Here is a 23,547-nt window from a genome sequence, read left to right as displayed (position 1 = left end):
GCTGTTAGTGGCCGTCTGTAACAACAGCAGCATCAGACAAGAGATAACATAATGATGGAAGAATTTGAAGGTGAGATAAACTGTCGTCTTTGTGTTTATTTTAGCTGTTTGGTGGCAACGTCGAGCTCACAACCTCTGCGTTATTACTCCTCCATAATTAGCGCTTTGTATTCTGCTGTAGCTTCCCTGTTTTTGCCAGCGACCTCCTTTTTGTGTGGGATTTAGCCCAAGTACTGCTAGGTAACGTCAGGGCCAAAGATGAAGCTAGCTGCTGTTAGTCTGTGAATGGGTGTGATCCCTACATTAGCCTCAGGAGCTATCCGGTGTTAGCATTCTGCTAACTAATGAATCTTGACATGAATTAAAGCCACTGCACGGAGCCGTTAAATGTTGCTTTTAATACTACCTAACGTTATATTGACGACACGTATGTTTTAACGACGTTTTTGATGGTTAATTTGTCTCATTATCTCCAGTCAGTTTGTTCAGCTTTCTTTAAAGGAGTGGTAGGGTCCATGTAAAATGAATCAAGACAACAATTTATGACTCTGGATGGGTCATTGTGGCAACAACCCTGCACATAACCAGGGCCGTAGCACCAAATTCTGGGTCCTGTGTATAAGCAGTCTCTTTGGGCCCCCTGCCCTAGCTCTCTTGATTTATGTCTCTCTGACCTTCGTATTTTTTATTTTTTATTTTTATTGGAACCCAGATTTGACAGTGAGTATAAGCAGTCACTTCATTTAGGCTGAATCCAAATGTCAGGAGTTCACCGCACTCGCAGACTTTGCAGGCTCGTTCCCAGGAAGTCCAGGAGTGCTGAGGGCTGTCCAAATCCACAATTCATCCAGCCCACAGGGGGGCTCAGGCAGACTTTCTGCAAACTTTCTGAGAGAGTCTGCTTGGGGTTCAGACTTCAGCAGACTTCATTGATTTAATAACCCACAATTCATTACTATACGGACATGATGTTGTGAAAAAAAAAACATCATGACAGAAATATTTCTTGTGTAGAGTAGGGCTGCAACGATTAGTCGACTAATCAATGACTAATCGGCTATTAAAATAATTGGTGACTATTTTAGTAGTCAACTAATCGGTGTGAGTCTTTTTTCATAGAAGAGTAGTTTAAAAGTACCCCAAAATACTCTTATTGCAGCTTCTTACGTTCAGATATTGACAGCTTTACACCCTCTCCCATGACAGTGAACTAAAACCCTTTGACGTGACTATGAAACAAGACATTAGATGACTTAATTTTGGGGTTTGGGAGAGACGGACCAACATATTTCAACATTTTAACACATTTTTCGTTAAATGATAAGTCGACTAATCGAAGAAATAATCAACAGATTAGTGGACAATGAAAATAATCTTTAGTTGCAGCCCTAATGTATAAGCAGTCTCTCTGGGCCCCCCGCCCTTGCTCTACTGAGCTATGTGTCTCTGACCTTTTTATTTTTATTTTTTATTTTTTTTTTGGAACCCAGACTTGTCTTGCTTTAGGAAAGACATGACAGTGAGTATAAGCAGTCACTTCCGGACTTCATTGCACTTGAAGACTTGCGGACTTTGCAGGTGCGTTTCCGGGAAGTCCAAGAATGCTGTCCAAATCCACAATTCATCCAGTCCACAAGGGGCCTCAGGCAGACTGTCTGCAGACTTACAGAGAGTTTGCTTGGGGTGCAGACTTCAGAAGACTTCACTTATTTAATTCATTGCCATACGGACATGACGTTGTGGAAAAAAAACATCATGACACCGAAATATTTTGTGTGTAGAGAGAATAAAAATGCATTTTATAATTGCAGTCTATGGGGCTGTGCAGTGTAGGCTAAAACATGTCCAAAAAACAACAAAAGAAGATCTTCTAATGTAAGTAATATCCAATGTATTGAGTTATAGTCCTGTCCTTAGTTACAAACATTTCTGTTTTTGAACACGTGTGGCCTGTCATATAGAGATGTATGAATACATTTTTGTTCAGGCACAAAAAAGGCTATACATGTAATTTATATCTTGATATGCATGGACAGATGAGTAGGCAGTAAAACAGTCGAGGGCTGTCCGTCAGCTGCTCAAAGACTGTAAATGATGACAGTAAATGTGTCACACTACGTACTACTGAAGTCCTTGAGGGCTCCGTCAGCAAGTCCAGAGGCTGGACATCTGGATTTAGCTTTAGAGACAAATCCTTTTGCAGGGGCAGCATTTTTGCACCTTTATGGGGTAAGAGGGGCCTCAGAGAGCTTCCGCTGTTTTTTTCACACAAAGTTCAGTCTTTCAACCAATTTCTTTGGCTTTAACTGTGGTCCATTTCTGCCTCTATGATATTAAACCTCCTTTAACCCCCTATCTGTTATTCTTTCAGACTTTGAAGCTCCTCCTGCTGAGGATCTGACTCAGTGCAACACCTGTAAAAGATGGTTCTTCCCTAAAGTCCTGGTAAAAAAGAATACACAGTCTATGGTCATTTTTAACAACCCTTCATAGAGATATAAACTGACATACTGTAACAGTGAGAAGAAAAATACAGTGTTAGAGCAGAAACACTTTGAAGATGATGCAGTAGTTCTTTCAAACTTGATGGTGTTCTTTTTCTTTTCGCCAAAAAGGTGCATTTATTGTGTCAAGATGTGCTGTGGTGACAGTTATTTTTAGCCGACAAGATATCAGCTGTTCGGATGTGTTATTGCCAGTGAGGTCCTGTGAAGAGCTCTTTATCAGGAGGCTTTCAACAAAGTTCTAAAGGTTTTTTGTTAATCAAGCATGTCCGATTTTAGACTGCAAGACTTAAACCCTGACTGAGGACCTGCTGAAGTGCTCAAATGGTCAAATTTAGCAGATCGTAGATAATGGTTGCTGTGTGATGGAATTTGTTACCAAGGACTCAAACTGAAAAACAAAGCTGGGTGTGTACACTTGAAGCTGTTTCAAAGGAGCCACTTTTAACAATAAGACACACTGTATGTTATCGTAACTACAACAATACAGAATTGGGTTGTGTCACATCTAAACTACGATAATTTCAGTAAGTTATTGCATCATAATGTTTCCCAGTCACGCCAATACACAAATATGTTGTGCACTTATACCAGCACTGAGTCTCATTAGCTGACTATGGCTGCATTATTGTATCATGCACTTGCAATTAATTTGTTGGCATGGGTGAATTGTGTAAGGGTGTGTGCTTGTGTCTACATCAGGAGGTTTTGAAAAATAGGATGGAGCACTGAGTAGATTACTGTAGTCATTAATGTTTGGCAAACAACTTTGTAGCTTGTAGCGAGACTCTATTTGAAATGTGGCAGGTTAATTGTGTGTGGTTATTACGTATTTAGCATCTTTCTTTCCCGTCCCTGCAGGAGAAGCATTCTAAAATCTGCCTTAAGTCAGCAACCAAAAAGAGGAAGGTTTTTGACTCCAGTCGACAGAGAGCTGAGGGTACCGACCTCCCCACACTCAAACCCCTCAAACCAAAGGTAAGACAACACCTTAGAGGAGGGAGGTGGAAATTCCAACTCAGAAATTCCAAGAGAGTGTGTTGGGCGTTTATTAGGAAGAAAAAAATGATCAATACATTTGGACACTCGGCCTGAAAATAACTGTGAAATAAATGTGAAACTCAGCCTGAATAAATGTAGACACTTTCAATTGTATTTCAGTCACAAAGTTCATCTTCTACTGGGAAAGTAAGTTGATTTTTATTTTTTAAATTCGTACTTTCAATCTGTGTACATTAGTTTTAGTCACTCTTTACTCTGCTGAAGCCCAAAAGGCATCACTGTTTCTGACTTTTGAAATACTGGTTTCCTTGCTTTGAATCGTTGCCTTGAATAGTGTGGAGGCATGTCAGCTCACACTGGTAGCAGAATTAGGTTAAAAAACTCTTTAAGTATGTGGTGTATCCCTGACCTTCCCTCAATCTACAACTGACAATATTCACATGTAGCCTATTATATTTTAATTTTCTTTAACCATCTCTGTGTTGACAATCTTACCTCTGTCTCTCTGAACCTGTCTTTGACAACTCACGTTACAACTACGGAGCTTTGTTGAAGTCACAAGGTCACTCTGAGTAACCGAGACTTGCTAATCCCTTTGCCCAGTTTAAAATGTGTTGCCTGGCAGTTCTTGAGATGTCGGCTCCAAAATACATACATATACATTCACTCTGTTGTCTTGGCTTCAACTAACTGCTGCACACTCACTCTGCCCTCCTGCTGGAATAACCATATTCTCAGCTTTATGGCATGCACAGGACATATTTGGTTGTCCTTAGGAGCCAGAAGTTATAAGAATGTTATGATTTAATATATAAAATGATATATACAGGAATAAATGAAAACTGGCTTTAAGTCTCTCAAAATCATCGGTGTTAGTCAGAGAAACATGCCAAATGAAGGCTGTAACTGTATAGGGGGAGGTAGGAAGTCAGCGGGGCTATCGTGTTGCCACAGAAGCAGCTCAGAGGATGCTCTGTGAACTACTTCTGTCAGAAATCATCAGCTTTAGATAAGACTCAGACTGCCACACAGGAAATAAAGTTTTTTTTAACATGTCAAGGCTAAAAAGAAAACAACTTAATTTGCCATGACAGGCATACACATGATGCTAAGAGCTGCATTCAGTAAATATATGACTGAATTCAAGAACAGTGTCATTAAAATTTTGGTTAAGAGAACATTGCAGATCACAACTATCATGTGGGCATCCTAGTGTCTCTAATATTTCATCACTCAGCGCATAAATATGACACATTCAGTTCAAGTAACGACAGCACATCAGAGTGGCAGTGATGAGGTTTACCATGATAGCAGCAATAGCTGTCTGAGGTTGTGGTGGGAAAAGAAAGACAGGCTGGTTTAACAGTGTGTCTCATTTGTGTTGTGTCCAGGCAGAACCCCCCAAGAAACCATCCAACTGGCGCAAGAAACATGAGGACTTCATCGCAACCATCCGCGCTGCCAAGGCCGTCACTCAGGTCATGAAGGATGGGGGGCCATTACCCCCTCCTCCTCCTCCTACTTATGACCCAGGTAACACTGTGGAGAGTGGAATTAAGCAAGGAAATGAGTGACAGTAAAACTCCACTGTGGTTATTGTTAAGAAAGTCTTTATAAAGGCCTAAATAGACTCAGTGTGCAGAGGTCTTAACTGTGAACAAAAAATTGCTTACCAGGGCCAGTGATTCGTGATTTTTTTTTTTTTTAACACAGTAGAGTAGGTGAAAGTAGGAAACTCTCCTGACAAATTATAAATAAAGGCTGGATGGTTTTGCCTCAGGATGTGTAATCCCAGGTGCAAATTTAATCGAGTTTATATTTGCAAGAGAAAGGACAAACACAAGTAGAAGGCAGATGCTCCTCACATATTTACAACTTTCTCTTTATAAAGAATTCATTAATCTAGGTCATTTTACATTCGATATATTTGTAGCAGAAACATTTTCTCATCACCTGTTTTTTCTTCAGACTATATCCAGTGCCCTTACTGTCAGCGGAGGTTCAACGAGGGCGCAGCTGACAGACACATCAAGTTCTGCCAGGAGCAGGCCGCCCGTATGCCCAGCAAGGGCAAGTTAGGGGATGCCAAGAAGCCTCCTGGTCGCACACAGGTACACACTGTACACTGTGGTGGCAAAACAACTATTTAATGAACAGTTTAAAGAAAAAGTCTTCACATGTAGGCTGTCTTTTTGAGTTTTAATAAGCATTCATGAATGGAGACACTCACACATACAACCGCATGAACAGTCAGTCAGTGAATGCCTAGCAAGTCTCCCGCCCTGTGTTATGGCCTTGTAGCCTTGTTGCCTTGTGGCCCTGTTTCCTGTGTACTGGTTGTGCTCTCTGTTGCAGGACTAATTGGTGCCTGATTGCCAACCAGGTGCACCGGCCAGGTGCACCCTGCTATCTTTATAGTTCCCATAACACATGCACATCAACAGTCAAAATATGTGGCGCCTTGACATTCCTTAAACACAGCATCTCTTCCAGGCAACCACGCCATCACAATTACACTAACCTTCCCATGTAATTGAGTTACCTTTTTTTCCCCCACAGTAATCAGTATCTAGTGCCACAAATGTTGAGGCAGAGGGTCCTTGCTGTAGCTCTGGTTGAGGGTGAGAGTCTGTCAGTAAATAGTTTGGTGGGCACAGGGAAACGGAGATCTGTGTGGGTACATGAGACCCTAAAAAAGAGGGTGGATCAGGGGGAGTACCACCAGTTGGTCCAGGAGCTTTGCATCAATGGTGGCTGTTTCCAGGTATATTTTAGGATGTCTCAGGGGCGGTTTGTCTATCGTCAGGCCGTATAGCTCTGGGTATCCAGCAACCGCTACCACCATTTTCTCCTCCATTGTTTACCAACTGTAAACTTGTTGTCGTGACCACCACAGAAGGCCCGCCTCTCAAATCATCCAAGTGGACAATGGAAAAAAAGATGATTAAAAAACGAGATGATGTGGGCGCATTTCTGCTCTGAGTTGAGTTTTTTTCAGCTCAAGGAGTTCAGAGCGCTCCAGCAAAAATGCCAGGCGCCTTGAGTGCAGAAACGCAAGGCTTGTTGCAACGCAAAAACAGTGAGCAAAAAGCTTCATTCTCATGAAAAACAACAACAACAAAAAGCCGCCTCCAGCTGCCAAAATGTTTTCTGTGTGATTGGGGCCCTAATCTACCATCATCAATCTGATCAAACATAAAGCATTTAAACATGCAATGCAAATTTTGAAAGAATGACAGAAATTATTTATGAAACATTTAGTACATGACCACACAGGTAAGTTGATGTTGACAGCTTCTTCTCATAATAAAAACAGCTATGTCTACCCACAGTATTCATAATGATCAGAGTGTATGTGTAGATAGCTACACAGTAACTCCTGTCCAAATACTTTGCCAGGCAAATCTCCCTATTTTATCATCCGTTCTTTCTAATTAAGAAGTATTGTTTGTGAATTCATAATAATTCCTTGTCCATTATTGCTGTGGTGAGACACCCACTTTGCAGCAGGCGTGGAATTACCAGTCACTTAGCAACAGCCATGGCACATTGGGGAGTTAATTTGGAGGCCAATAAACTCAGCAGGACTTCCAAACCATTTTGGTATAAGAGCTCTGCTTTTCCTATCATAATGAGTAAACTGTGGCCATTGATCATTGTGTCACATTTCCCAGTGTGCTGGGGAGTTTCTGCCTCACAGTCATTAAGAACATCTAATTATACCTGCTCGTAAAGACAAAGCATCACAGGCATATTTGAAGGTGCCACACTGGGTAGCAAACATTTATTACAGTATGTACTCATTTATTTTCCATATCCTCTCCCTCTCTCAGAACAGGCCTCCTGCTTCCGTAAAGAAGGCCAACGCTCCTGCTGTGTCAACCATCCCCTCTGCCTCCTCTCGTTTACCCCAGAGGTCAGGCCTCGGGCAGCCTTCTGGTGAGGGCACAGCTGTGTTGATGATGTATCACAGGTTGTTGTGTTCACACCTGCCAGTTCTCTATATGTTTTACTTTTTTTCCCAATGAAATGACTCACATAAGGCTAGAACAGTTGCATGGACTTCAGTAACACACACACACATGTCCCTGTATGATTCTCTCATTTGTTTTTGTTTATCTCATTTGCTCAAGGGATCCCATCCAGTAAGGTCTCCTCTGCAGGGTCAGTGAGGAGCAACCCCTCCGGCCTCACAAGCCCTCCATCAGGGTCAGTGCTCACACACACAAACACATGACACACTGCGTTTCAAGATAGCCGCACAGAAGGGTCAAAGGCATTGTTTTCCACTTGTTTAGAATATATTATCCTTTTTGATACAGAGATCACACTATAGGGTCGCTACGAAGTCCCCTCTTTATGCCTCCTTTGCATTTTTACACAGAGCCAAGCAACGGCGGCATCAAAACACCCCATTATGTGACTTCAGATAGAGGTGTGACATGAGTGATGTGTAACATACAGTGGGTTGTGGTCCAAAAGTGGATCATGAAAGGACCACAAATAACTTTGGAACATGTCAAGTTTGTAAAAAGCGATTTATTTTTAAGTACAGTGAATTTTGGCACAGAGCTTTTATTTTGAAGTGCTGTGGCCTGTTGTAGAGTGAGTGAATAATGGACAGCTACTTAACAGAGACAGCAAACTAGCTCACTGACATGGCCAAACACAAGTATGATGCTGAATGTTAAACTTTGTGGACCTTCAGAAATCTGGACCCCATGGCGGGACCAGTTGGAAACCACTGGTCTCAACAATAGCAATGTCATAATTTACCATTAGTGATAGTCCATGTTAGTCTTTTACCATCCCTGTAATATGGTGGCTAATCTCATCCTCTGCTCGCAAGGTAAGGAGCTCCCGCACCTCATTGTTTTCCTAATTTGCAAACATTTTCAGCCATTGTTCTTCTTCTTTGAGTTAGCTGCTAACTGCTATCAGTTGCACATCATCAAAACATCACATCCGTGCCGCCCATGATCCTGTCCTGCCAGCTGTCCTGTTTATATCGAGGTCATTTCAGCACTGCTACTACCTCGAGACAACTCTGTCCCCCATTCCACGACTGTACCTTTGATACAGAATGGCGAGATAGATTAACATTGTGAGATTTTCACCTTGAAGACATAGTATCAAAGGGGCTATTAATGGGTATGGGGTACTTTTACCCTTTACTACTTTACTTTATCTATTGCTATTCAGAGTAGACTATCTTTTTGAGTTTGAAGCACTTTGCTGCAAATGCATGTTATTGAGCAAAGTTAACATTTCTTAAGTCACTACTTCAATAATGATCAGATAATTAAATTTCAAAGTAATACAAGTACCATATGAAAAAATGTAATAATAAGATAGTATTCCCAAACCATTTGATTTGTGCTTTCAGTGTTGCTTGTGTTCACTGGCAACTACCTTATCTTTTGTTTAAAAAAGTCTGTTGATATGAAGATATCATCAACTCTATAACTGACTTAATTGATGTTGTAATAAGCACAACAGGTCACATCTGGGCTGCTCAAATGTGAGATTTGAACCTGAAAGTTGCAGTTTTAAACTTCACTCTGTCTTCTCACACATACCTGTCTCTCTCCTGTTCTGTTTGTCCTCTCAGTGTGGGCAGTAAGACCCGAGCAATGAGCTCTGGCTACGGCTCTGTGAGGAACACTCAGTCTGGAACAGCACTGAACAAGAAGAAAGTAGACAGCTACATATCTAGGTGAGCCGGTTCACTAACACTTCTGCTGAGAGAAAAAAAAAGTAATGTGAGAATGAATGAAAAAACAACTGTGATGGAAAATTCTGGTATTTAAACATATTTAACCTATAATGTATTACGAGCCAGGGAGGACACCAAGTGTCCTTGTTAGTCTCAAGAGATGTTGTGTTTTAAGAATGTCACATATTTTGACTGTTGATGTGCATGTGTTATGGGAACTATAAATATAGCAGGGCTAGAGGACTTGCTAGGCACTCTCTCACTGACTGACTGTTCATGCGGTTGTATGTGTGAGTGACTCCATTCATGAATGCTTATTAAAACTCAAGAAAGACAGCCTACATGTGAAGACTTTTTCTTACAACAACCATACAATCTTGCTAAACTATCCTGACCTCTTGTGGTTTGGTGGTGTATTGCATACAACTGGAGAGTCAATTCTGTTGTCATTCAACTCATTCATGTTACTGCAACATATTACTGAATGGTCACTTACATTATTCAACCCCTTAATAATCTGCTTTCAACAGCATCACCAGCCTTACACTGAAATCATTCATAACAACTTACTGTACTTAGTTTCTAACCTTGCTGCGTGGTCATCTTTGTTGAATTTCTCAGGAATGACGTCGACGGCGGTAACGACATCGGTAACGGTGGGATGAAGAGCAAGTTCTGTCACGAATGTGGGACCAAGTATCCTGTCGAATCTGCCAAATTCTGCTGTGAGTGTGGGGTCAGGAGAATGTGTATCTGATGGAGGTCAGAGGAGGGAGAAAGTAGAAGAACGTACGAGGATGCACTGGTACTCAACGACAGTTGAGACAGTTTCACCAAAAGCTAATCCACCTGTATTTTCGTACTTGGGGTCTAATTTCACGGCAGTAAAGTCGTTTAATCGGCAGACAACCCTATGGTGCTGTGTTCTTTTTAAGTAGTTGCTCCTAAGTTGTCGTGGAATTTGCTGGTATATTATACTATTATCACATCCTGCTGAATCGTAAACGGTTTCTGAGTAGCACACATTCAACACAAATATAATTACATAATCTAAATTACAACTATGATTACTATGACTGAAGGCTGATGGATCTCAGTGGTGAATTGATCTGATAAAAAGTTATGTTAAACTGTGTCAAGGTTAATACTAATAGCTGATATGGCTGGCACAGGATCAACCCACGTAATTAGCCTCCTTCTCACACGTACACAAGCCGTGTTGCCGTGAAACTAGAGACTAAGAATTTGGAATGAGAGAAAAAGATTTTCAGTTGTTTTTTTTTTTTTTTTTTCTAAAAATTGGTCATAGGACAAAAAGATGTCACTGTTGCTGGGCAGTGAGTAAAGAGTTCAGCACGCTATAGAGAGTCAGTACCAGCAGCAGTTGGAAGCTATTGGTGCATCCGTAGTAGAGAGTAAAGAAGCGATGTCTAAGAGCACATAAAAGCAGAGACGGGTTGTAAAATGTGAATAAGGAGGTTAAGGACAAGTGTCGGGTGACTCATCGGCGGTGGTGAGGAGGAGGTGGGTGTGCTTGCTCCTGTATCTCAGTCCCAAGTCGACCATGATCTAAAACGCATTCCTCAATCCCATTTGCCTTTCCGCTTCCTCACAAACAGACCACGTTTCTATTGAAGTGCAATATGATTGACTACTGAAGAAAATGATGCGGTTTTCTAAAGAAAGAAAGTGTGTTGTAACTTTGAAAAGATATCACTTTGTTTTGACAGGGGACCAGTCCAACAATGAACTCACTGTTAACAGTCAGTGCTCCCTTTAAGGTCACTTTACAGGCTAAGTTTGTTTCCAGCTATCTTGATGTTAACACCGTACGCCTGGTGTTTTATAGACAAATGTAGCATTTACTTAAACCCTTTTATTTCCCCTCATTTTATACAATGTAATTATTTATTTTCTTATTCCCTTTCATTTCACTGAAATGAGCAATGACTGCATCTTTTTTGTTTATGCTCTATGGAGTTAAAATGTCCTCTTTTTTTTGGATTTGTACAAAACCTGAATGCACCTGGATGTGTTGCATCTGCTTTTTCCTTGACAGTGTTTATATTGAATCAGTATTCAGTGCATTGAAGGTATTTAATAGTACAGTAACACTACAGTCATTTTAAATGCTCTGTACGGGTGAGGTCGATCTCTCTAGGTTCATATAACGGACACTATTTATTTATGACCCCACACAGTTCAGTTACAGGTGGGAAAGGCCTCTCTTTGAGGTGTTCATGGAATACCAAACTCTTCTAACAGTGAATAAGTACAATAATCCTTGAGTCCTTTAAAAAGTAAGGCATTTGTTGCAAGCTTCAAGAAATGCCAAGAAATTTCCTGTAGTGATTACAACAGTTGTGGAGCCTGGATGGTGCACTCGATGGCATGTATATCTACCATCAATAAATTTCTATTAAGACAGCTGTGATGGAGTTGTGAGTGTCTGTTGAAGAAAGGAGGAAGTAGACATACTGTAATACTGAAGGCCATTTAAAGTAATGACAATAAAATGAACACATTAGCCTTTGTTTTCAATATAAATATATATTTGGAGTACATATGCCATAAGTCATGTACAATATTAGTTACAAACAGAAGTAAGCTACATGATAATGCATTACGCATAGTCCCTGACAGGAAGAGAAAATAGCTGCTGGAGTTAAGGCTGCATGCTTATGTTTGTCACTCTGACGATAGCTGTGGTCAGAGGCATTGTATTTTCAGACTGTATGTCCGTCTGTTCCTTTCTTGTGAATCTCCAGAACACTTGGACAGAATTTCTTCAGCTGTGGCACAAACACCCACTTAGACTCAACAATGATTACAATTTGGTGGTCAAAATTGAAGGTCACTGTGACCTTGCATCTGTCTCATTCTCACAAACACGATATCTCAAGACAGCGTTGAGGAAATTTCCTCAAATCTGACGGTGTCTGGTCAGACTCAGCAATTAACTGAGTAGATTTTCGTGGTCAAAGGTCACTGTGACCTCAGAATTCAAACACTGATTATGACCAAATGTCCAATAGAACAAAATGAAGTGATGACATTTTATATCCAAATGTTGTCTGGCCGTTATTCAAGCCATCACTCGGCAACAGAAGGGGAGTTACTTGGTCAGATACTGAATTGGCGATACTAATCTTTGGTGTCCACATCTTCTGTGTTGCTGTGTTGAAGATGTGTGAAGCCTCCACATTTTAGAATTTGTAGCATCTTTGTAGCACCATCTATATTTGAAGCATTGTCAAATATCATAGCTACATATGAGTCTGGACAGACCTGGATGTAAACTGCACTTTGACTGGTATTCAACCACCAGGCAGTAATTCTAGTTTTTTTTTTCTGGAACACAAACCAAGAAATGGCCTACACAAAAATAATGTAAAACAACAAATGTGGCAGTTGAGTGTTTTAGCTCTCCGAGCTACAGTACAGGACTTGATATTTTTTTTTTTTAATTAGGTAGGCACCATTAATCAAAGCACCAAATGAATGTGACAGGAGAGCTGTATCCCAGAACAGAGTCAGGTATGTGGAAGCTAGACTCAGCCATCTGTGGCAGAATTAGCTTTTAAAATATCAATCACACGGATTACTCAACACTGTGTCATTTTAAGGAGAGTTCTATTGACTTGACACCCGGCCTAAAACGACTCCCCAGATAAAATAACAAAGGAGCTTTAGATAAGCAAGATAACTGAGATGTGCCAGGGCGAGTCATTTGAACCCAAAGTGAAAGCAAAACTATTTGAGCACCTTAATATTTCCTGCTCATGCTTGAGCTGTCATCACGAAGTGCAAGTAAATGTCATAGCATGTTCTTTACAATCTAATTGCTTTCAAAAAATAATAATTGTAGCTCTACGTTGCCACCTTGTAGTTTCTCTTTTACGCTCCACCCAAACCAGATGATTCCTGTCAATCACACACCTTTGGTGGAGTGCGCGAGACATTCTTGTAAATTCTGCATGGTGGGTGGTACACGCAGCTTAGTGCACCGTTGGCTACAGAGTCCAATGTGTCGGACAGGACGGCCTTGGGACTTTCTTCTCCAGTTGGCTTAATAGCTTGTGTCTGTAGCTTGTGTGACTTATCTGAGGAGTCAGTAGTCATCCAACATCCAAAGCAGTTGCAAGAGATATATACAGGTACTTGACAGGATAGCTTAAATGAAGTGGAAGCTTCCTCTTGCATAATCCAACGAAGGAACGCGTGGTACAGACGAACTGGCAGGATGTGCAAGTCTTTCTTTGCTTCATGATGAGCTTCGGGGTGTTGTCCGGACAGCTAGCATATTGTTCAGCTTCTCGAAGCATACGGTCATGGCAGACAGGATTGCCTTGGCTCTGCAAAGTTTTCTAGCCTCCTTCTTGCTTATTTTCTGCTTGTTTCTCTTTCGTCTCGTCACCGTCCTCCTCCTCCTCTTGGGTTTTGTGGTCTAGTCAATAGAAGTCAACACACAAAATCAATGTGCTAATTAGTGTTGAGTCCCTTTAATGAGTCAGGTTTAATCTTATGATGTCATAAACATCAGTTATGTTTAATGATAAATTATAAAGTGCCTTTTAGTGCTATGCTGTAACACACTGTAACACCCCCATCATGCCAAATCAGTATAAAGTGAAACAAGGCTCACTCCACAGTCTGTTGAGGGCAAATCAAAGTGTGACCTCTGACAGCCCTGACTCTAATCACACAATTCCTCTCTGCCTCTGCCGTATATGGGGCTTGATCAAAGTACAGTATGTTTGTTCTAATGCAAGAGGCAGCCTTAAAAAAAGTTTAAAACCAACCATGTTACAGTGTGAGCCAGTATTTGAAACCAGCACTGGTTTGGTGTGGTGAGGCCTGAGGCTCTATAGCAGGCTGCTGTATGACTCAGACTTAAGAGCCTGAGGAATTTGATTCTGATCCTACACTGTTTAAAAACAGAGTGACTAAACATAACTGATTCAGCAGTGAAGAGGGTGTGGTTTCTAACAAAATTTTTTGGAAATACTACTCTTATAAAATTCCAACTTATTTTATCTGTGCTGCGTCTTACTGAGCTGACAAAAAAAAAATAAAAATCAGAATTTGGAAACACATACACTTCTGAATTCTGATAAAATCACCAGATATGGCTTTTTAGTGTGATTCAGAAAGATACCTGAAAAAATGCAACCAGAATAACAAAAACCACCCAAAATGACTGTTCTGTGCCTCCAAACATTCAAACGCTCTTCACAAGTGTTTTGTTAAGAGCACAAAGTAGCATCATGTGACTATCACTCATTTTCTGCTGTAGCTTGTCCCTGCCTGGCACCAAGTTCATGTTTGGGTACACTCACACAGCCAGCAGGCTATGTAACCTCTGACTGAGTCACCCACTATGTGGCAAAAGGAAACGCTACAGCCTGCCAACATTCCACTGTCCTTGTCGGTTAAATGTGCCAACATCAGAGAAACTGAAAGATTCTCAGTTTCTTGAGATGGTCACCTTGCTGCTTCCCCTCCTGAAGTTTCACTGCGAAACACTACATTTACTCTAAGAACATTTGCTTTTTCCGGATTTTGATACAAGAATTTGCTAAGACTTACCGGTTTAATCTGACAAATGCATTTTAACGACCCCTGGACCTCTTCGACCAGGGCCTTCACTTCAGGAACATCGAACTTCTTCATTTTGCAGGTTAGGTTGTAAAAGGTGTTCACAACATCCTGCTGAACGGGGAACAGGTATATGAGTCAACAAACACACAGTGTACACCCTTAGTGACCACAAACACTGAGACCCATGTTCAGTGGTTGTCAACCACCTTTGACCTGGACAACAGCTGCCATCCACCATGATGGTTATACAACAGCTGACTGTGCAGAAAATAGTGCTTCACACAGTTGGCCAAATGACAGGTGTATGCTCCTGCCTCTCAGCAAATCGACTACAAATTAGGTTGATATCTGGTTTTCTGGTGGTCTGATCATTAATGTCATGCAATCCCCCAACATTTATTGAACAGTGACAGGGAGCTTGTTGAAATGGCTCCCTCCACAAGTTTCATTAATCTGTTCATGCCTAAAGACGCTGTGGAAATAGAGTTGGGGGTCAGGTCTCTGCGTTTATGGTCACTTAGTGTATATTTTTGATAATATTTCAAGCACTCACAAATTATTAAATTATACACAAAGCAGATCACTGAATAAAAAGGAACGACATGAAAAAGGATTGCAGACAACTCCTTAAAAATTATTACTCACCGCATCGCTATTCATGCAGTTGGGTAGCCTGCGTTGCTGTGCTGAGCAGGTTGAGCTCTGCAGCGATGCTTCAATACTGTCGTTCTTGAATGGATGACAGTATCACAAAGGTAAATGTTAGTCATACAAATGAAGATTTTATAGAAGGCAGCAGTTTAAAAGTCAAGACATACACAAAGAAAACTTTTAACATTAACACTTTATCTAAAACAGCCCTGATGCTGTAAAAATCTCCCCATCACGACCTCAAGCAGGTTTACGAATGCAAGGAATTGTCAAACTTACAACCCCTGTGCCAAAACAGTTGGGATGCTGTATAAAGAAAAACACAATGTGACCTTTATACAATTGATAACAGTACAAAGACAAGATATTTAATGTTCAAACTGATCAACTTTATTGTCTTTTTGTAAATATGCACTCAATATGAATTTGCCTGCAACACACTCCAAAAAAGTTGGGACAGGGCAACAAAAGACTGGGAAAGTTGTGGAATGCTTAAAAAAAACACCTGTTGGGAGTTTTCCACAGGTAAACAGGTTAACTGGTAACAAATGAATGTGTCATTCATAGATATGAAAGGAACACCCTTGAAAGGCTCAGATGTTCACAAACAAGAATGGTCACTATGTGAACAACTGTGCGGGCAAACAGTTCAACAGTTTGAGAACGTTTCTCAGTACACAGTTTTAAGGAATTAAAGGATTTTACCATCTGCATTTCATAATATCGTCAAAAGATTCAGAGAACCTGAGGAAATCTCTGTACACATGGGGCAAGGCTGAAAACCAGCACTGGATGGCTGTGACCTTTGACTGCACTGCATCAAAAACCAAACATGATTGTACAAAGCATATTACTACATGGGCTCAGGAACGCTTTGGAAAACCATTGTCGGTGAACACACTCGTCGCTGCCTTTTCAAATGCGAGTGAAGACTCTTACACGCAAGGTGAAAGCTAAAAATCAACAAAGTCCAGAAACACTGCCGACTTTTTTCGGGCCCGAGCTCATCTGAGATGGACTGACACAAAGAGAAAAAGTGTGCTGTGGTCTGACGAGTCCATATTTTGAATTGTTTTTGTTCAAAGCCAGCATCTGTGATGGTATGGAGGTGTGTTAGTGCCCATGGCGCACATTTGTGAAGGCTCCATGAAGGCTGAAAGGTACATACAGGTTTTGGAGCAACATATGCTGCCATCCTGATATGCTTATTCCAGCGTCACAATGCCAAACCAAATTCTGCACTTGTTACAACAGTGTGGCTTCACAGTGAAAGAGTGAGGGTACTAGACTGTCCTGCCTGAAGTCCAGACCTGTCTCCAGCTGAAAATGTGTGGCGCATTATGAAGCGCTACACAGGACAACAGCGACCCCAGGCTGTTGAGCAACTGAGGTTGTAGATCAAGCAAGAATGGGAAATAATTTCACTCTTCAAACTTCAATAGTTGTCCTCAGTTTCCAAACGCCTACTGAGTGTTGTTAAAAAGAAAAGGTGATGTAACACAGTAGTAAACATGCCTTGTTCCAAGGTTGTTTTTGGAACGTGTTGCAAGCATCGAATTCAGAACGAGTGTATATTTATGAAAAACAATAGTTTATCAGTTTGAACATTTAACATGTTGCCTTTGGACTGTATTCAATTGAATATAGGTCAAAAAGCTGTTGCAAATTATTGCATTTTGTTTTTATTCATGTTTTACACAGCGTCCCAACTTTTTTGGAATTGGGGTGGTAATTATGTCATCTGCATTCCACTGTAATATTCTGAGCAACTTTATGAACTTCAGAAAATCTACAATGACCAATTGTCAGTGGTCGCTGATTCAGTGTCTGCCGCTAACAGGAAGTGTGAGCTGGCAACTGTGGGCCTTCCAACAAATTGTACAATACAGATGTAGATCTGAAATGTCATCTTTTATCCTGTACTGTGAGTGTTTCTTTTTCTAATGAAACATGTTCAAACCGGCCTTATTCCCTGTTTCACTTTGGCTTCCTTGAATGACTGGCTGCACCTCTTGTAACCGATACCTCTGATCATATTAGAAAACAAAGGAGGGGGGGGAGTTCGATCTGACTCTACAGGAAACGCGCAAAAAATGGTTTACATCTAAAGCCTAATATTAGGTTGGAGCTGCTTTTTCACAATCCACAAGCGCTGCTCCAACTTGTCGACTTCACTTCACCATATTTCCACATCCTCCTCAGTGATTGGATTTCGTACGGGAAATCATTGAGGGATAATTCATGGTAAAGTCCACAGCATATTATACAGCCAATCTATTCTCTGCTCAGAGGCTGCAGTGCATTTATTCTGCATTAGATGGGATTGATCTCTTCATCTGTCATTTCCTGGCTGTAATGCTTCCTTCTTGCCAGATGACATTAAAAGTCTATTGCTGTTGTGTGCAGCATGGTAAATTAAACATATAAATAAACAGAGCTGGTGTCTTACTTACTGTGTTGTCAAGATGAACTTTCAGCACCAATTGCATGTTGTCACGGAGTTCATTGGAAAGCGTGGTGTTACAGGAGAGAGACAGAGGTAGAAGCAGAAGAGCAAGGAGACTGATGCAAAGAAGAGGCTGAGAGTTTATGACAGTGTGAGGGACACAGGGAGAGAGGGAGACAACGATGTCAGTCAAAAACATGTTTGCATGAAATACAGTTTAACGTTTGTCATGTAAAAAATGAACTCCAATAACACTCGGTTCTAAATATCCAATCATTTCAGCGCGGATTTGTTCCTTTTACCCTGTGTACCTGCGTGACCGAAGCACTCTAAATCTTTCACTACTGCTCAGACAGCTCTCATTTCTTTAATAATACTGACCTGTGCAACAGCTAAAGGGACATTACAATCACTTTGTTAAAGACAAAGTGACCTTTCACATAATTAGGCAGCAAGTGGGTTCCATGTTTGAACCCAGGGTGGAGGAAGCCTTTTGCGTGGAGTTTGAGGGTACTCCGGCTTCCTCCCACAGTCCAAAGACATGCAGGCTAGGTGAATCTAACTTGGCCATAGGTGTGACTGTGAGCGTGAATGGTTGTCTGTCTCTATAAAAAGTCTGGTGACCTGTCCAGGATGTACCCCACCTCCCCAACAACGTCAGCTGGGATAGGCTTCAGCCCCCTTGTAACCCTCACAAGATAAGCGGTTACAGAAAATGAATGAATGAATGAACTAGAAAAACTGTCCAAATATCACAGCAGGACACATTCCTGCTTCTGAGAGGCAGCCGCCAACATCTGTGTGTCATAATGCCACACGCACATCCAGAGATGGAAAGTGCAGTCATTTAAGTACAGTTTTGTAGTGCGCTACTGTAGTTGTACTTTAATACAGTATTTCCATTCAGTGCTAGTCTAAACTTCACTACATTTCAGACGGAAATGCCACACTTTACTCAATTCTTTCAATTTTATTTAGTAGCTAAGTTAGTTTGCAGATGAATATTTAACACACAAAACATTGTAATGAAATATAACAATATAAATAATAACTATAATAAAAATATAATGCATGGTTATAGATGAAACACCGCACCTTGACCAATTATAGTCACAATGCTGCTAACACGTGAATGCATCAGCCATTAAAATCCAATAATAAGTTAATAAAACACTGTGAAAGAGGCCATTCTTTAGCCTATTATGACTTTTTAAACCCGTTTTAATACTCCTAACTTGTACTTGTACTGCAATATTTAAACATTTTAGTATTAGCACCCTACTTAATAATAGATTTTGTGAATATCTAACCTGTCACTGATCGTCAACACTGACTGGAATCCACAGCAGTCACACCGGAGTCTATAAATTCCTGTAAGCAAGGAGCCATTCCCGTAAATCCCAAACCTTTCACTTTCCTTCTGACTGGCAAACGGGAAGTTATTCACACGGAATTCCCCGTTTGGAAAAGCTTTAGTCTCCCACATACAGTAACGAGCCAGTCGCTCGGCGGGTAAAGCAAGTGGACGCATGCAGTGTGCTCGGCTCCCGGTAAGTCTCCAACGCAGTTCACTACGGTGCTTTACACGGCTCACACTCCACATGTGTGCCGCATCATCCCCGCATTAACACTTGACCTGACTCCGGCTGTAATTCGGCTATATTTTCATGTGTTAATGTGCGTTTAATTCAGTGCGTCACCACTTTAGGCCACTTGCGTTCACCCACACGCAGCGTGCGCTTTCTGTACTCACCATTGGTCATTCTTCACTCATATTCACCGCAGGCTGACGTTAGAGATGGAAAGTGACACTTTCTCGTGTGTCTTCATTGCTGCTCAGATGTTCGGTTTGTTTGGTTTCACACAGTCAACACAAAACGCAGTGGTCCTCTCACTGTTCCCGCGATTCCGGTGGCTTTTGAGCGCAGAGATTCACAGTCTTTCGCTCCCACATCCTGCGTAACGCAGCTTTGCAACCGCAGCGTGTGATTTTTACTTCCGTCCTAGACAGTGCCCGCTGAGTTTTCACACACTCTCAGATGAATTAACGTGGAAAACGTCACGCTGAGTGATCTTTGCTGACAGCGCTGTTTGTGGAGACAGACTTTGATTTAAACCTGACGCGCTCATGTCGGAGGCAGTTTATCCATATGGCACTTTACTACATACGCAGCAGCAGAACATGTGTTGGGGTAATTTATTCATTCAAATGCTCAGTGTGAGCCAAATTCTGCTGGTAAGTGAGGATAAAAATACACAGGTGAACATTTAAACACTGATAGCTGGTGTATAAACCCAAACAGCACTGTTGCAGTCAGTGCATGTTCATTTCCAGAAGTGGTCAGTCATTTCCTTTCCCGCCTTTTGATTTGTCTTAATAGAATCCTGTGGTCACAAGCTCACCTCTCATTCATTCATTCTCACTGGCCACTACATGTCTTTGTGGTTGTACCTCAAATTGCCCAGTAGCTCAGCAGATACTGAGCTAGTGTCTATAATAATCTCTGGCACAAAACAGGCTACAGACAGTGTTTGTTGTAAGGTGCAGTTTTGGTGCTGTAGCATTTTAAAAAAGGGTCTGTGTCTGTCACAGTCCTGTATTTAAAAAGAAAATCCTTGCACTGCTTTCCACTGCTTCCTGGGAATTTTGACAGAGCTGAACTTCAATCAGTCAGTTGATCAGATTTTTTTATATGGCACTTTTCATACAGACAGGATGCAACTAAGTTACAAAGTGCGTCACACACACACACACACACGAAAACTGTAGTGGTAAAGACTAAAATTACACCAGCACTCATAAGAGGAACTGAGAAAACGCTGTCATGAGTGGGGAAACACCAAAGGCAGGATGAAAACACTTTTAAATCAGTCAATAAATAAGTTACAAAATAGAAGAATATGCCAGCTAGAAAAAATAAAATAAAAACAGATAAATACACAATAAAAAAGAGTTGCCTTTAAAAACATCACCACTCTCTGCGGCCCTCAGGTCCTCGAGCAGGCTTTTCCGTACACGTGGAACATAGTTATGAAATGATGCCTCACCGTGGGTTTGTTTTCTAACGTTGGGGATGACTAAAAGGCCACTACCACAACACCTTAGGGCTCATACGATAAAAGCAAATCTGATAGATAGGTACCCTCTACGTCATACACACAATTCTTGCATTGAAATACCTTTTTGAAAGAGTCTGATATCCTGGACATTTCACCTCTGAAAAACACACCAGTTTACTGTCAGTTCACATGACATAGTATATTTCTTTAGGTGAATTACTTCAACATTTAGGTGCACTTACTATAAAAATTCACTCACCTTTAGTCTTTAATTTGTCCTTCGCAGCAATTAAACAAATTTTGTTTGCTTATCCAGCAAGCGCCTATGCACATATGAAGATAACAGCTCTGAAATGTAAGCTAAAGCAATAAATGTCAGCAATAAATAGTCGTAATGGCAGAGGCTATGTATGCAGACGTCAGCAGGATGTAGTAGTGACTGTAGAATTCAATGAAAAGGAAATAGAAAAGTTAAATTGATGAAGAGGAAACCTGAAGGTTTATTGAGAAAAGAGAAGAGGACACATGACACAGTGTCACATCGAAAAGCTGTTTCAACAGAAAGCAGGACAAATTCACAAATCAAAAATATCTGCATATAGGAGACGGTCCATAGTGTCTACCTGCTACGTGTTGACCTTACTACGGTCATGTTAACGTGGGTGTTAGGATCAAAGCCAGTGACTCAACAGCTTGAATCATTTGGACGAAGCTTGTAATAAAATTCTTCAGCAGTTTTGTCAATAAGATTTACAAGCAACATGCTAAAATCCTCTAATAGAGCTCTTTTTGTCAGGAGACCGTGAGATATGTCTTTCCTTTTTTCATTCCAAAAACACAGGGCACTTCACGAGCTCTGCAAACACTTTCGTTTCTTTTACATTCAAAGCTTTCTGATGTTTTTTGAATGCTGTCTGTCGTCGTGTTCTATGAGGTCATCACCCTATAAAAGAGAAAAAAATTCTCACGCATTTAATGAGTTAGTCTTTTTACTATAGAAGTGTTCGAGTTGGAACACTTTTGTGTTGTTGTGGTTATATGAATGTAGTTTATGGTGCTGTTAGACTGTCCCGTTGACACAAGTGTGTGTCTCCCTTTGTGTGCGAAAAGTGGGGGAGTACAAACAGTTTTTTTCTTGTCTACCGTGAGAATGTTTTTGAAAGGCTCCAACAAATTCTCACCTTATTGGAAATGTTTGGATCACAATCTAATTCTACAACTTGTGTAATACTAATGACATTAGCGTAGCCTTAACGTCATCTGCAGCTGTGAAGACATATCAGGTTTAAACAGAATGAGTAAACATGCAGAACTGTTGCTTTAAAATGAAAGGCTTTCCATGTTAAAGGGTTTTTTTTGGGGGGGAGTTTTTCCTTATCTGCTGTGAGGGTCCAAGGGCAGAGGGATGTTGTCAAATTGAATTGAATGTGAATGTTATAAATGAATGTTTGAAGCTTCAAACTTTTTGGTACAGCTCTATGCGGCACAGCTTATTGACTGTCTGACTTATTCAACCTCCTACAAGACAAACACAATGTCTGCATGGCCGAGAAGAGGTTAATAAAATAGATTAAGAGTGATTACTACACATTGCCAGTTTGGTGAGGGTGTAATACATAGCTGACATTTTTGCCTGTGCCAGTAAGAGCATTTTTTTTTATCTTGACGTGAGCAAAGCATAACATCTTTTACACCTGGGCCTTAAACGTAACATAGCAGGTACATAAAAACAGTATAAATTTTAAGAAGATTACCGGCTGTCTCTGTTTGTGTGCCAACTTTCAAATCACACGTGAACCTCACTTCCTTGTCGCATGTTCTGAATAGCTGCTGTGCAAATGAATCACCACGTATGTCACAGGTAACAAAGAAGTCTATCTGCATTTCCGAGTTTTGCTTTCTTTGTTGAAATTTTGCAACTGTAACTGCAGATAAGTTTCAAATATGTTCACGTCTGCACTACACACATGTTGTCATTGTGCATGAGAGCTTTGTCTGTTTGTTTGTTTTTTTGCTATAGTGTGGAGGATGCATCCAGGAGAGAGGCTGAAATACTTGCAAAATAGTATGTTTGTGTAGTTGTGTTTGGCAAAAATGCTGCTGCCCATGTCCTTTAATTAAGGTTGGATGGTAGCATGGAAACATTAGTTTGTATCATGTATTCTGCTAGGATGTGTAAAAATCTGCACATAGATAAAGATATTAAAATGTGTGTGTGTATGTGTGTGTGTGTGTGTGTGTGTGTGTGTGTGTGTGTTACAGTGCTGGAGCCTGCAGTAATTAAAGACATCCATCAGATTATGACAGTAGTGTCGGGAAGCGTTGCATCGTGGGACCCAGAATGTGACCAGGGTAACCACGACAACCGCATTCAAACACACAGATGATGTTCCACAGCAAGATCGCTTGTTTCCTGGTGCGTTATGATTCACTTACAAACTATGTGTGTGTGTGCGGTGTGCTGAGACACAGGACGTAAGCGGTGTTTCAGTAGTTTCGTTTCTTTCAATTTGTCTGTGGTTACTGTGTGTGTGTGTGTGTGTGTGTGTGTGTGCTGATGCAGACTC

At 40.9% G+C, this 23,547-nt stretch overlaps 1 protein-coding gene across 2 annotated transcripts; it reads left to right on the top strand.

The window, feature by feature from the left end:
• On the top strand, positions 1 to 10,514 carry zc2hc1a (zinc finger, C2HC-type containing 1A). Of its 2 annotated transcripts, XM_049564960.1 has the most exons (10): positions 1 to 70; positions 2,372 to 2,445; positions 3,366 to 3,482; positions 3,666 to 3,692; positions 4,898 to 5,039; positions 5,475 to 5,617; positions 7,340 to 7,445; positions 7,640 to 7,715; positions 9,118 to 9,222; positions 9,844 to 10,514. In XM_049564960.1, the coding sequence occupies exons 1-10, from the start codon at positions 52 to 54 to the stop codon at positions 9,977 to 9,979; spliced, it is 945 nt and encodes a 314-aa protein (XP_049420917.1). In that variant the 5' UTR covers positions 1 to 51; the 3' UTR covers positions 9,980 to 10,514. The 2 variants fall into 2 exon arrangements, with proteins under 2 accessions (XP_049420917.1, XP_049420919.1); XM_049564962.1 differs by lacking the exon at positions 3,666 to 3,692.
• The last annotated feature ends 13,033 nt before the right edge of the window (positions 10,515 to 23,547 follow it).

The sequence above is a fragment of the Epinephelus fuscoguttatus genome, linkage group LG21, assembly GCF_011397635.1.
Source record: "Epinephelus fuscoguttatus linkage group LG21, E.fuscoguttatus.final_Chr_v1".
In the NCBI taxonomy this organism is placed as follows: Eukaryota; Metazoa; Chordata; class Actinopteri; order Perciformes; family Serranidae; genus Epinephelus; species Epinephelus fuscoguttatus.
The sequence above is the reverse complement of the archived record's forward strand: the minus strand, read 5'-3'. Positions and strand labels throughout refer to the sequence as shown.